This window comes from Suricata suricatta, chromosome 12, assembly GCF_006229205.1.
Source record: "Suricata suricatta isolate VVHF042 chromosome 12, meerkat_22Aug2017_6uvM2_HiC, whole genome shotgun sequence".
Classification (NCBI taxonomy): Eukaryota; Metazoa; Chordata; class Mammalia; order Carnivora; family Herpestidae; genus Suricata; species Suricata suricatta.
The window spans coordinates 86,526,656-86,541,275 of NC_043711.1; the positions used below are offsets into that span (position 1 = coordinate 86,526,656).

The window sequence follows — 14,620 nt, forward strand, 5'->3', positions numbered from 1 at the left end:
ACGTTCTCAGGGCTCCCTCATCTCATCCCAGGTTTGACCGGCTGTTATGCTCCCTGAGAGGCCTTTTCTGGCGACTCTGACTGAAACCAGGCCTCGTTGCCCTCCAGTGTCGTGCTCTGCTTAATTTCTGTTTGGCATTTATTATTACCTAGCATTGTATGCAAGTGGTCATTTACTGTGTGTTTCCCACCAGTTACATAAAAGTTCCGTGAAGATTGGGACTTGGAGTGTCTTACTCTTTATTTTATCCCTTTCACCTCCAATGGTGTCTGGCACAGAGTAGTTGCTTTTAGGTTTAAGGAATTTTGATAGAATGGGAATCAATCGGAGATTAAAATGGAGAGGTGGGTAGGAGCCAGATGATGGAAGGCCTTAGAGGCCAAGCAGAGGAGGAAGGATCCGCCCTACACCTGGTTGGGAGACCTAGGACGGTGTGAGGTGCGGCGGTGATTTGATCATATTTAAGTTCCAGAAAGATCACTCTGGGTGCTCTGTAGAAGAGGCAAAAGTACATGTGGAGACAACACCAGTCAGCGGGCCAGTTCCTTCATCCGGCTGAGATCTGGACAGGGCCTGGCTCCCGGCTCCTGGTCTCCCTGCGGCTTTAGGGATGCAGAACAACTCAGAGAAAAAACTCCATGTGTCTAAGAGGGGTGTCTGCGTGTGTAGCCTGGCTGTTCTCTTGGACCATCTCAAGCCTGTCTCTTGTCTTTAGTCCGCTCATGATAACTGTTGGGTCAAAGCTCTGTTACCCTCTTGAATTTCTTCTCACCCCGTAACCTATGGCACCTGCTGGCATGGCGGTTTGAGGGCTGTGCCCAGCCTCCCCTCCCATCATTGCCTCCATGTCTACGTTGCACAGAGCATCTTCCTCTGTTTTACCTCTTCCTTTCATCACCCACTCTCTTTTAGAAATTATTTTCAATAATTTTTATGGTGTTTGGAAATTCTAATGTCCAAGTGTTCTCTTAGAATTGTTGTTGGTGGGGCGCCTGGGTGGCTCAGTCGGTTAAGCCTCGACTTCAGCTCAGGTCAGATCCCACGTTCGTGGGTTCAAGCCCTGCGTCGAGCTCTGTGCTGGCAGCTAGCTCAGAGCCTGGAGCCTGCTTCCAGTGCTGTGTGTCTCCTTCTCTCTCTGCCCCCTCCTCCTCTATGCTCTGTCTCTTTCTGTATCAAAAAATAAATAAAAAAACATTAAAAAAAAAGAATTGTTGGTATTTGTTGCTTCCGGTACCCTTTCATGGTCTTTTGGCGTGGCCCGGAGACTTAACAAACAGCTTCTTTCCATTCTGCCTGCAGTAGTTGATGTAGATGGACTTTCTGGATGTAGTTATGGAAAGGGGAGAGTGGAATGTTGGAAGCCTGGCGTGGCCTGGGGGGTGCTGTGATGCAGGGCAAGCTGGGCCCTCACGCGTCGCCCGTCCTTGCCCAGGTTCTTGCCCAGGTTCTTTGCTGCGAGGCAGAAGAGGCCTGTGTGTGTGTGAGCGGGGATCCCGAGGGCAGGAGTCAGTCCTGTGTGACCGAGGGCGTCGGAGGGTGGGAGTGGGTGTGTGTGGGGCATGGGGTGGGAGTCTTTACATGAGAAGAAGAGGATGAAGAACCAGGCGCACTGAAGTGAACTTGGGGGGAGTGTGGGCGAGGAGGGTGGAGGTGGTGGGATGTGGCCAGGCAGCGTGGGACCCTTTCCCCTGGCTCCTAGCTGCTGGGTCTGTTGGCAACGGACTAGTTCCAGGCCCCCCTGCCTGGAGGGGTGGGCGCCATCTGCCCTGGTCTCTCTCTAGGCCCGGGGAGACCAGCCTGGCGGGGGTGGGGTGCGGGGACACCAGTAGCTGCAGCCTGGGGGGCAGAGGCAGGCGGAGTACGATTGGGCTGATCAGATCACTGCCTTAATCGGGTTAGCTGCTTTGTTCATGGAAGCCTGATTATGGGAGCAGTTCTAGAACGTGACCCGGTATAATTACGGAGTATTACTCGACTATTGTATCACAGGCTATTGTTTTTCTTTTATTTGCTTCCAGCCACATAGCAGGAAATACAGTTGCTGACAATTGCTGACAACCCCTAGGTTTTTTGTCATTGGTCCAGCTTCTTGGAGAAGACTGATTTCTCCTTCCAGATTCCCAGAGAAGGAACTGAATGAGGGTCAGGTACCCACTGGGTACCACTCTGCATGGACTGAGGGCTGTGGGCGTGTTGTGTAGACATGGCTGCCGGGAGCCCAGTTCTGTGGATCTGGTCTGGGAGCTGTCAGGGGGGGGAAGCTGGTGAGCCGGGCAGACAGCCCGCAGGTGTCCTCATCACTTACACACCGCTTCTGGGACTGACCTCTTGCTTCTTGTCACTTTATGTTCCTGACTGTGTGTCTGTGTCGGCGTGAGCGTGCCTCACAGTCTTCCCCCGGTGTGCTGAGCTCTGCACCTCGCTCCTGCCGCTCCTTCATTCGGCCCCACGCTGTATTTATTTGCTCTCTATGTAACTCTATGTCATGTGTATTTTATATTTCCAGATGAAGATAAAAGGTAAATGTCTTAAGGCGAAAGATCTTGTGCCTTCTCAGTAAGGCTGAGTCTTATTTCCTGAAGGAGGAGCTCTCTGTCCGTTCACTTCGGCACCACATACTCAGGAATGAGGTGTCACCATCCTCTGTGTTCCGCTTGCCTTGTTGGTAACATTCAGCTCTGTTCACCAAGCCCCCCCCACCCGGCTTTTTAATGTTTATTTTTTAAATTTATTTTGAGAGAGCGGAAGAGAGAGAATCCCAAACAGGCATCACACTGTCGGCGCAGAGCCGTCTGCTCAGAGCCGGATGCAGGGCTTGAACTCCCAATCTCTGAGATCTTGGCCTGAGCGGGAATCAGGAGTCACTTGCTTAGCCCACTGAGCCGCCCGGCGCCCCCACCACACCCTTCTTAAAATCTTCGTCTGCTGCAGCTTTGGGATCTCTGCCGGCCCCTGCTCTCCTGCCTCCCCGAGGCTGCCCCTCAGGCTCATTTGCCCACTGCTCTTCCTCCTCATGGCACCCACCTCCATGGCCTCTGGTTCGGCCCACCCTGGGTGCTTATGGCCATGTTGACCGGGTTCCTATGCTCCCGCCTGAGTCATTTGCAGCTGGCCAGTCACCAGCCACCAGCTCCCAGCCCCGTGACTCCCGCGGCTCCGTGATTGTCGGCTTCTCTTTGGTACTGTCTCATCATAGCTGTTCAGGCTCTGGACTTCACTGCTTTCAGAAGTGTTCTTCCTGGCTGAGAAATAGTCCCATCCTCTCCACTCACTGCCTGCCAGGCCCTGTCAGTCATCCTCTGGCATGCTTTGCTTTCCCCCCTACCTTTGTGCTTCATTCTCTCTGAGCTGTTCCAGTACCTTCCTGAATTAGTCGGCTTGCCTCCAGCCTCTTACTGCTCTGCCTGCCTCCGGGATGGCCACCAGGGCCAAGCATCCAGGACACAGGTCTGATGCTATCATGCCCGTCCTCACTGCCCCGCCTTGCCCAGCAAGTGACGTGCCCATGACAGGACATTTGGCCCCTGCAGAGTGATAGCACCATCGCTTACTGCGTACATAGTTTAGGCCAGACCTGTGCCGACTGCAGTCACGGACACTTTACATGGCCCGTGCGGCAGCCTCACAGGGGAAAGAGCAGTTTGTCCCTTTGTAGACGAGAGGACTAACTCTGAACAGGGCTGGCCTGCCCTAGACCTTGGGCTCTTTCCTCTGAGCCTGCGCTCTGCTCTCCTCCTGGGAAGGGGTGTCTGTTTGCCTTCCCAGCCCGTGATCCTCCTTAGCTGTTCATGGCTCAGCCAGGGGGGTAGTATTGCCTCCATGAAGCCCTCCCTGAAAGCTGCTCAGTGTTCTGGTCATGACATGCCTCGGGTTGTGTTCCGACTGGTTCTGTTAATGCCCGTACCCCTGGAGTATTCACTCTTTCTAGTGCGGGGGAGTGGGGGAGCTGGCCCTTTTCCCTTGCTCGGGCGCCTGTGTCTCCCTAGCACCGCATGGCTCTTCTGCTGGCACGGGGCACTTGTGTGTGCACTTACCCTTCTCAGACACGACTCTGCGGTCAGCATATCGTCTCCCAGGATTCTGTAGTCCAGTCCGCTGGACTCTGCTAGAGGTACTCCACGTCCATTCACTTGTCCTCTGTGCGTCCCCAGCTCCCGGGCACCAGGAGCGGGCGGTGGCATGGCTGGCAGAAGTACGCAGGGAAGTAGAGGAGGCAGGACCTGCGATCACGTAGGCAGACCTCCCAGGATACTAGAAGGTGATGCGCAGCCAGGCCCCGGGGGACTGGAATATCGCTGGTGGGGATCAGGTGACGCTCCACCCAGCAGAGTTTCCGTGTTCCTCCACCCTTGGCACAGCCGCTCCCCTTCTGGCACTCGCTCCCCTGCCAGTCCCTCCAGGCATCTGGGGTCATGGTCTCTGCGAGGGAGTCTTCAGTGGTGTCTCCCCGGCACATCGGGCCAGGCCTCCCTGCAGATCGCCAGTCTGGTGGTCAGGGGCCCCTGGACCTTTACCAGGGGATCTGCCAGGAGCTGCCTCTGTCTGCTGGGTGCCACGGGAGGGCTCGTGGGTGTGGCCAATGACCTACCCCTTCCAGGGTGTTGTGCCAGCTCCCACAGGGCATGGAGAGACGGAGGAGACACCGTCCCTGCTTAGAATGCAGGAGGGTTCTTGTGAACGTGTATCTGTGACTGTGGTGTTCATGGACCACACCTGGTGTTCGTGGAAGTATGTTTCCTTTATAAATTGATAACCTGTGTGATCACATCCATGCTTTTCAGATTAGAATGACACGTCAACCTGATTTAATCTGTATTTAATTTGCATCACACCTTTTGACCTAGTTTTCTGTGAAATAAAACAGAGGATAACAAGATAAGTCGTATCACAGCTACATGCTGACCAGATCCATTAGTGAATAGTTTTGAAATCTTCATTATTTTTTTATCAGACATTACTAGAGTCTGTCATTGGAATGTGATTCCTGAAAATGGCAATAATAAAAATATAATTTTTAGTAGCTATTTTGTGACCTGTAGCCTTTGTAATATATATCCAGTCTCTTCTACCCACCCCCTGCTCTGCCAGTTTTACATTATTTTCTTCCTTTCTGGGAGTCAATATGACCCATTTTTTTTTTTGAGATAAATTGTTTGTTTTTAATAGAAATTTCGGGATTTCTTTAATCAAAACGAGACCAGTGACCCAACGAGGGACACATGCGTGATCCTCACCGTGGAAGGGCGAACCTTTCCAGTGGACATCTTGTATCTACAAAGGTTTGATGATACTTGCATTCTCAGTGATGGTGGTTCGCAGACCTGGCCTGGGTTGTGGAATGAGAAGCAGTGGCGCCTGCTCACGGCCCCAGGAGCAGCGTGCCAGGCTGGGGAAGGGGGTGTGCTTCGTGTCTCCTGTCACTGACAGGATACTCTGGAGCCCTGCTCAGGATCATTGCTAAATGCGTTTGAAACTCTTGACGCTGATGTGCAGCTTTCTGTGAGTCTGAGCTTGCTGTCTCGGTGGGAAAGAGCCAAGCGGTAACACGATTACAGGGAGGAGGCTTCATAGTCCTCAGAACCTGGGTTTACAAGACTGCCTGTCTGTGAGAGCTGTGGGAATGCTTTGAATCATTTGGTCCTTGGCGAGAAGGCCTCGTTGACATGGCCTCAGATAGGAAGGGCCCATCCTAACTCCTATTCCCAGTCACTGCATAGACAAAGACCAGGAGTCAGGAGTTGTGATTCTGACTCCTGAGTTGTTCTTGCTGGACAGTGCGCCTGTTAGCTTTGAACACCCCCACCCAGACTTGCTGCCAGTGGTCAGGAGGGAACATGGAAGGAATGTGGGATTTATCCCTGGAACCATAGCCCTCAGTTTTTGCTGACCAGCCTCTGTGCATGCTAAAGATGCACATTTATGTGCATGGGTTTTTATTTCTTTGCAGGTAAAGCTAAGAATCATGGCATACATGTAATTATGAGTTACTTTTTTTTTAATGTTTATTTTGAGAGAGCAAGAGCATGCGTGTGCATGAGGGTGGGGGGGCAGGGGGGTGCAGAGAGAGAGAGAGAGAGAGAGAGAAAGAGAGAGACAGAGAGAGAGAGAGAGAATCCCAAGCAGACACCACACTGTCCGCACAGAGCCTGACTGACATGGGGCGCAATCTTAGGAACCGTGAGATCATGACCTGAGCTAAAATTGACAGTCGGACACTTAACCGATGAGCCACCCATCGTCCCTGTGGATTACTTTTGAATGCTGCCTTTAAAAAAAAGGAAAAAAGGGTGTGACGAGGGACTGTTTTATTTATTCACATACTGTTTACCTGGCAGGCAGGCCCAAACTAACTTTCACGAGGCTTTGCTGCCAGATTATTAGGGTAATTAATCTGTAGTTAATGAGCATGTTCTAGTGATGAATTTATCTCCTACGTCTTTTCAGTCCTGTTCCAGATTATATCAAATCAACTGTAGAAACTGTGATGAAAATTCACCAGACAGAGGGAGATGGAGACATACTAGCCTTTCTTACTGGCCAGGTAATTCCGCTGGAATTTTCCCTGATAAACAGACATGTTAAGGCAACACCAAAGTTAACACAGGGGCCTGTTCTTTTCCTTAGCTGTTTATTTCATATTGTATTGTATCTTGTGATTACTTGATTGCATACAAAATTGTTTGGATTGATGTCATTCATCTACTGACTGGATTGTCAGGGCATCATTAGCTCCCAGCGTATTTTCAATGTATTCATTGACTCCAAAGTAAACGATATAGGCAGCGGGCTGTTTTGTTTACCTTGAGGAAAACTGCATTAGGCATACGTGGTGCGTGTGCATTGCTGTTGCATGCCCCTCTCCTGGCCCTACCCCTCCTCCCGGGGGTGGCAAGTGGGCACCTCCCTGGAAAATCATGTGAACAGGCCCTGGTCCGCACTGAGGCTGGGGGCACCATTCAGAACCGCCCTCCCGCCTCAGCCTTCTCCGCTCTACGCAGTGCAGCCGTCTCTCCTGCGGAAAGTTGTAGTGATTGTGTATGTCACAGCTTGTCCACCTCTAGGACATGCTTTGTTTGCCACAGTCATGAAAGCCGAGTAGAATAGTCCTTGTTTTTGTCTGTTGGGAGCTCTCCTAGTCACTGCATGAGGCACAGATTTCAGTAATGAATCCGACGGTTGCACATTTTCACCCTGTAGGCACAGCTGTTCAGTAACATTTGCTTAGCAGTCACCCCAGAGCAGTGTGCACTCCCACTGGAAACCGTGAATCCTGCCGCAGTTAAAATCCCAATCCCGACTTTCGTTTTCTTTCAAATCCGGTAAGATGACGTGCTTCAGACTGACCTCGGGCTCTTTGGTTCCTGGTCCGATGTTTTTAGGAAGAGGTGGAAACGGTTGTGTCTATGCTCATCGAGCAGGCTCGGGCGCTCGGTCGAACTGGGATGAAGAGACACCTGCGGGTCCTCCCCATGTACGCAGGACTGCCTTCCTTTGAGCAGATGAAAGTGTTCGAGAGGGTGTCACGCAGCGTCAGGAAGGTGAGACCAACCCGCTGACCAGGCCCTTTGCGGCCATCTGTGATGTGAACGCCCCTTTGCTGTGCACTGGGAAAGTTTTTGTTTTCGTTTTTGTTTTAATTGAAGTGATACTGGATAAACAGGATGGTTTCCTTAAGACTTTAGGTCCAGGTTTTGGTGCAGTAGGTGTGAAGGCACATGGTAATCAGTGTGTTGCCAAAATCTCTAAGCTTGCCCCACGGAAGGATCACTCTGGCAGCAGTTATCGGAACAAGTGACTCTTCTTTGCCTCTTTTCTGTCTGCTTAATATTGTTTCCCAGGGCACAGACTAGCTTGCCTTATGTGACTGTTGTGGCGAATTGTGGTCATTCAGGAATAAGAGATGAGTTACTGCAAATGGTTTCTAAACCACTTGTTTTAGGCATCAGCCTAGAGAGCCAAGTTCAGATCAATTCATTCAAAGTGTGGTTTTAAACATATTTAGCCTTGAGATTGGGGTGGGGAAAGGTGTGGTAAGAAGCATCAATTGGAAGGAAAGAGCAGGCAGCCAGTCTGTGTCCTGCTCATGGTCCCTTGGGCCTGGCTCATCCTCGATGTGGATGAGGAAGGCCCAGGACTGGCTGAAGCTGGCATGTCATAGCTGTCCCTCAGCCAAGGGTAGAGAATACGGTAGGTGAGGGAGGGTCAGATGATCCACTCCTGGTTCTGACCCTTGGAGGAAGGTGCCCTGCCTCCTGGCCATTGGGGCCATTGGGTTGGAGCAGCACAAGTCTGCTGGCCACGTGTAAACTGTGGCCCACCGGTCCAGAGGCTGTGCCTATGCTCCTCTGGGCCCTGGTGAGGTTCTCAGCCTCAAGGCCTGGTCTTCTCAGCTGTGAAGCATAAATAATAGCAGCTTTGGATAGGTGGTCCTCTAGTCTGAACTATTAAACGTGTTTTTATGAAATGATAGATGAACTTTTAAAAGGTTCTGAATGCTATTATGCATGTTCCTTGCTGCTTCACGTCTTGGAATGCTACGCCACCTGGTGATCCAAGGCTGTGTGGGATCTGGTCCCGGTGTCCTCCACCCTCATCTAGGGCTTCCCCCGCATTCCGGCCTTGCTGGCTGTTTCTCCTTTGAGCTGTTTCTTCTGCCTGGGTCTCTGTAGGGTTGACTGCTTCTTGTTCCTCAGGCCTCAGCTCAAAATCTTCTAGAAACTTTCCTTGGCCGTCCACAGTAGCACACCACATTATTATTATGATGTAACTTACAATGAACACTTCACTCAGGAGGTGATGTAACTTGTCCAAAGTCATGCCTTCGGCAGATTTCAAACCCAGGGCACACTGACCCTGAAAGCCATGTCCTTTCCAGCCTATTACATTGCCTGTCACCGATTCTACACTGTTGGGAATATCTTCAATGAATCTTCTAGGATTTTGAGTAGTTTCTTGAAAGTGCAAAGATCCAAACAACTCCTTTTTACTCTTCTTCCTGTGGGGACTCAGGTGGTAGTGGCCACGAATGTGGCTGAAACCTCCATTACCATCAGCGGGATTGTGTATGTGATCGACTGTGGCTTCGTGAAACTCCGAGCCTACAACCCCAGGACAGCCATCGAGTGCTTGGTGGTGGTCCCCGTGTCCCAGGCCTCAGCCAACCAGCGCGCAGGACGTGGCGGCCGCAACCGTTCGGGAAAATGTTACCGCCTTTATACAGGTTAGTGTGGCTTTCCTTGAGGGTTCTTGACTCTCAGTGAAGCCCGAGCACTGGAGAAGGTCACACACGTTTCTCCTCATGGGCAGAACTTCCCGTAAAATCCGGACCCTCCGCACAGGGCCCTTTGCCCTTGGCCCCTGCTGCTTTCTTCACTCTAAACTTAGCACTTTTTTTGCTCCCGCTCCCATTGGCCAGAGCTGGCCCACGAGTCAGCAGTTACTTGCCGGCCCCATTTCACCCTCCTGTCTAGGCGTTGCCCTGCCTGTCGCCATGTGACCTTGTAACCTGGGCCACATGTCTCGGGTCCTATCCTTCTTCCCTTTTCCCTCAGCTTCATGTGCTGCTGTCTTGTTCTGGGACCTTGCCCTCTGTGAGGCCTCACTCTGGGTTCCATCTTGACCTCTGGCTCAGAGTGCCTGCAGAGCAAAAATGGCGGGCTCTGTGCTGAGACCATTGACGGAAAACAGATGGCTGTCACACTCCTGCTGTTTGCCCGTCACCATGCCAGACGCTGAGGGAGCAACAGGAGATTCCGACAAAGACTGTCGCAGCCCGTAAGGAACCGCCCCTCCAGCCTGAAGACAGCCTTGCCTTCGCCAGTGCTGTCTCTGGAGCTCCTTTCCCTCTCTGTGCTCCTTTTTTGTGGCCGATGGCACCAGGATGTCTCCCAGTTGTCCGGGCTTAACGTTCACACCATTTTTAATTCCTTCCTCTGTCCAGTGTCCATCGCCATCACTTCCTGGGTCAGGGCTCTTGTCATTTGTCTCTTCTTTCCTTCTGGCAACCATCACCCTTGTTCAGTCCTTGACGTTAGGCTTTTTTTTGTCACGAATGTTTACAGAGGACCCGCCGTGTGCCAGCCATCGTGCCAGGGTTTGGAGATCCAGGGCCAGGCAAGACGTGGTCTGTGGGCATGTGGCAGACAGCCAGCGGGTAGAGGCTACCCAGAAACAGAAGGGCACGTTACAGTGTGACGGGGCTGCCATGACAGAATGAGCCTGGAAGCAGAGAGCAGGGAGTTAGCGCACTGGGGAGGGCTTCCCAATTGACTATTTGCGCCTGATCTTACTGGCTGCCCAGACGGTATCCAGGGGAAGGGATAGGCACCACGCAGAGGGAACAGAATATACAGGTACTTGGTGTGGAAGAAGCGAGCAAAGAGTATTCATGGGACATGGGGAGGCAGAGTCTGAGGCCTGAGTGGTGAGACTCTTCCCTGACTGAAGGCATGAAGGAGGAAAGAAAGATGGGAGAGGAGAGAATGGAGCCTGAAAGGCACCTGGAAATTCAGGAGAGGAGAAAATTTCAAGATGCTTGAAAATAAATGTATTAAGGTGGAATTTACAGAACATAAAATTAACCATTTTAAATTGAACAGTTCACTGGGATTTATTACATTTGTTGTGTGCACCACTGGCTCCGTCTAGTGTCAGACTATGTCTGTCACTTCTTACCCATTAGGCTGTTTCTTCCTATTCCCCCTGCCCCCTGGCAACTGCTAGTCTGTTCTGTCTCAGTGGATTTTTCTGTTTGGCATATTTCATATAAATGGGATCATACAGTATTGACCTTTTGTGTCTGGCTTCTTTCAAGTTAGCATAATGAATGCTAAATGTTTTCCAGGCTCATCTCTGTTGTGTTGGTACTTCCTTTTTTTTTTTTTTAATGTTTGTTTATTTTTGAGAGAGCGAGAGAGACAGAACATAGTGGGAGAGGGACAGAAGGAGACAAAGAATCTGAGGGGCGCCTGGGTGGCTCAGTCGGTTAGGCATCCACCTTCGGCTCAGGTCATGATCTCACTCATGGTTTGTGAGTTCAAGCTCTGCCTCAGGCTCTGTGCTGAGAGCTCAGAGTCTGGAGCCTGCTTCACATTCTGTGTCTGCCTCTCCCCCACTCACGCACTCTCTCTCTCAAAAATAAATAAACATTAAAAAAAAAAAAGAATCTGAAGCAGGCTCCAGGCTTTGAACCATCAGCACAGAGCCCAACGAGGGGCTCAAACTTACAAACTGTGAGATCATGATCTGAGGTGAAATCACTTAACTGACTGAGCCCCCCTGGGCATTCCAGTACTTCACTCTTTGATGGCTGAATAATATTCCACTGGATGACTATACCACAGTTTATCCATTTATCAGTTGATTATTTCTACCTTTTGGCTTTTGTAAATAGTTTTGCTGCTATGAAAATGTGTGTTTTGAGTATCTATTTTTAATTCTTTGGGGCTTCGACCGGCGAGTGGAAATGTGGGGTCATATGATAATTCTGTGTTGAACTTTTTGAGGAGCTCAAATTATTTTTAAAGAAGAAATGGCCAGCATTATCTCTTGCTCCAAAGAAATGAAATCATAGAATGCAGACTGAAGATAGGCAGGTAGATTTGGTTGAAAGGTGCCTGACTTAGCAGGAACGGGGTCAGTGGAGTGGGGTTGGGTCGGGCTTACCTGACAGAAATGGGGTGCGTTAACACCCAGCCGCTAGGATGAAACTGCTTGGCTAACCAGCTTCCAGATGTGCTTTCATAGAATGTGGCCCTGAGCAGAGTACCGTCTGCTCAGACCCCTCACTGTTCCCAGAGCCCCCCAGGACTTGTCCTGATTTATGTTCTGCCACTGCCCATGTACCCTGCTCTGCCCTGCATCCGGGCTGAATGGTGCTCTTCCAAACAAACCTTCTGTTTCTCCACACCCACTTCTCATGCCTTTGATACCTTTCCTCCGGTTGTTTCCTCTGCCCAGCAGGTCCCCCTTATCCTTCAAATCCTGTCTCAAATGGCAGTTTCCTCCTGAAGAGACCTCAGGTGCTTCCGGTAATGACTGTGCTTCCTCCTTCCCTGAGCCTCCATTTTCCTTCAGGAGGTCCGTTCCCTGGGACCCAGCCTTGGAGCTTAACTGTTTCTGGTCTTGGTCCCGGCCCTTTCATATCCCTGAAGCTCCTCAAAGCTGCTCCCATATCTCCTAGCCCAGGACCTCGAATACCCGGGTCCTCAGCAGAGTTTAATGGAGTGTCCTTGGACTCAGGAAGCACTGTTTCCGGTGAGCCGTATCTCAGCAGGGTTGTCCCGTATCTGATGACTTTGCTCTCCTTTAGTCAGCCCTGTGCTTGGAAAACGTGGCTGTCTTACCAAAAGCTGTCCCCCATATACTCTTGAAAGGGTGGGAGGATCCCTTTGGAACTTCCTGCTGTTGCCTGTAATTCTGAACCTTCCGGTTAGTCCCGTGCATTTGACAATTTGTATCCATCGGTCCACGGAATATCGGTTGTCTGTTTTCTCAGAACGTTTTTGAAGTTCTTCAGGGATAGGGACTATTTCTTTATGATACTTTTTGCTGGTGTTTTCTTTCCTTGGCTAACTAAAGGCTTACGATCTGCACGGAGACTGAGTGAATCTTGTGTTAGAGGGTGTGCACAGTTAGTTAGAAGTTGACTGATAGGAGAGGGATTTTGTGGCTGGAGCATGTTCTGTATAATCCAGAAGCTTTCTGAATGTTTACAAAAGTGATTTAATCTCTCCCCCACCCACCCTGTTTGTCAGGCTTTTATTAAAAGGCCTCCCGAAGCCTCTTCCTCCCTGTGCCCTCTCCTGTGCCTCCCATCTTGGCATCTCTGTGCCTTGTGGTGCTTTTTCCTGTCGGCCACCTTTTTTTGTTCCTAAGGGGGCATGTGAGCTTTCCTTGATCTGTCTGGGGTAGCCTCAGATTCTGAGCGGGACGTTTGCCTGGCCCATTGGTTTTAAAAGGTAGATTTGGATGAGTTTTGCTCTTTGTAAGGTTTGATCATCTGCTATATTGTGGTTACCGTTTTGGTGATTTACTTTGAGCTTGTTCTTTGCTGATACGTTACAGCTCCGGCCTTCTAGACTTGCTGCAACCCAAACAGGGGTCACAGGGCCTGGGCGCCCGTAGTGATTCAGCAAGTGCTTGTTGGTTTGACTTAATGTTTTGCTGACAAAAAGTACATTAAAAGCATCTTACAGTAAAAGGACAGACTTTTATAAAGATTCTCTCTCTCTTTCTCTCTCAAAAATAAAGAAAAGAGGGGGGTTGGGGGCGGCTCCTGGGTGGCTCAGTTGGTTAAGCATCTGACTTTGGCTCAGGTCATGATCTCCCAGATTGTAAGTTTGAGCATCGGGCTTTCTGCTGTCAGTATAGAGCCTGCTGTGGATCATCTGTCCCTCTCTCTGTCTCTCTGCCCCTCCCCAACTCATGTTCAACTCTCTCTCTCTCTCTCTCTCTCTCTCTCTCAAAAAAAAGATATACTGTTTATAAAGATATAAATGGTTAAACTAAATATGAAACAACTTTGTTCTGTGATACCATACACATCTGATTCCAGAATCTTAGAGCTTCTCGTTAGAGGAGAAAAACTGTGCCTTGGGCATAACGGTTGCATCTGACTGTGGTATTTCACCCCAACCATTCTGATTTCCTTTCCTCAGAGGAAGCCTTTGACAAGCTGCCTCAGTGCACTGTCCCTGAGATGCAGCGAAGCAATTTGGCGCCTGTCATCCTGCAGCTGAAAGCGCTAGGGATCGACAACGTCCTCAGGTTCCACTTCATGTCGGTGAGTCCTGCCTTCCGTCTGGAGCGCCTGCAGGAGAGTGTCAGAACACTAGATAGAGCAGAGCACATCTCTTCGCTTTTTTCTTTCCACTTAGCTCACATGTCATGTGCTGCTGTGCACCAGGCCCTTGCAGGGTATGGGGGAGTAGAGCGGGACACAGCAGACGCAGTGTCCTCTGGTGCCTGCTGGGGGGAGACAAGTCACTAGGTGATTGCAGTGCGTGGGCCCCGTGCCCCGAGACACAGAGGAAGGGCCCCCACCTGCTTAGTCGTGTGCGAAGTAAGACCTGACACCCAAGTGGGATTTCACCAGACGGGGGTTAGGGGGGGTGGGAGAGCCAGGACAGTGAGCGTGTGTGGGCTGCGTGAGGGAGCTTCTCAGCTGGGGGAGAGCTGCAGGGGCGTCCTTGTGGCTGAGCGCGTTCCCCGTTATTTCCTGAGACAGGTTTCCTGGAGGGAAATTATTGGGCCGGGGGCATTTTGTACATCCTTGACATGTGGCCAGATTGCTTTATACCTAGCGTCCGGAAGTGCCCTGTGCCCCACTCATGGTGCCTCCACCAGGCCATGCTATTTTCTTGGAGACTTTTGCTGATTTGATTGGTGGCAGGGACAGAGGAAGGAAAAATATCTGTGCCTTATTATTTGATTTCTTCAAAGAGAGTTAAAAAAAAAACCCATTTATTGTCCAGTTTATATTTCTTCTGAATGGTTAAGCCATTTCTCTGTTAGAATTAGTGTCTGTTGTGATTTTTAAGAGTCCTTTAATTATTAAAGACGTTAACCTTTGTCTGTAGTATTTCTTGGAAATGGTTTTTCTAGTTACTTGTATTTTACG

The 14,620-nt window shown here is 50.5% G+C and overlaps 1 protein-coding gene across 2 annotated transcripts in view; it reads left to right on the plus strand.

The window, feature by feature from the left end:
* DHX35 (DEAH-box helicase 35) overlaps window positions 1-14,620 on the plus strand; it is a 65,731-nt gene that overhangs the window by 25,802 nt on the left and 25,309 nt on the right. For both annotated transcript variants that reach the window (XM_029916940.1, XM_029916941.1), the window contains exons 9-13: window positions 5,167-5,279; window positions 6,445-6,541; window positions 7,380-7,538; window positions 9,010-9,220; window positions 13,659-13,783. In XM_029916940.1, the coding sequence (XP_029772800.1) occupies window positions 5,167-5,279; window positions 6,445-6,541; window positions 7,380-7,538; window positions 9,010-9,220; window positions 13,659-13,783 (705 nt within the window). The remainder of the gene's footprint in view (window positions 1-5,166; window positions 5,280-6,444; window positions 6,542-7,379; window positions 7,539-9,009; window positions 9,221-13,658; window positions 13,784-14,620) is intronic.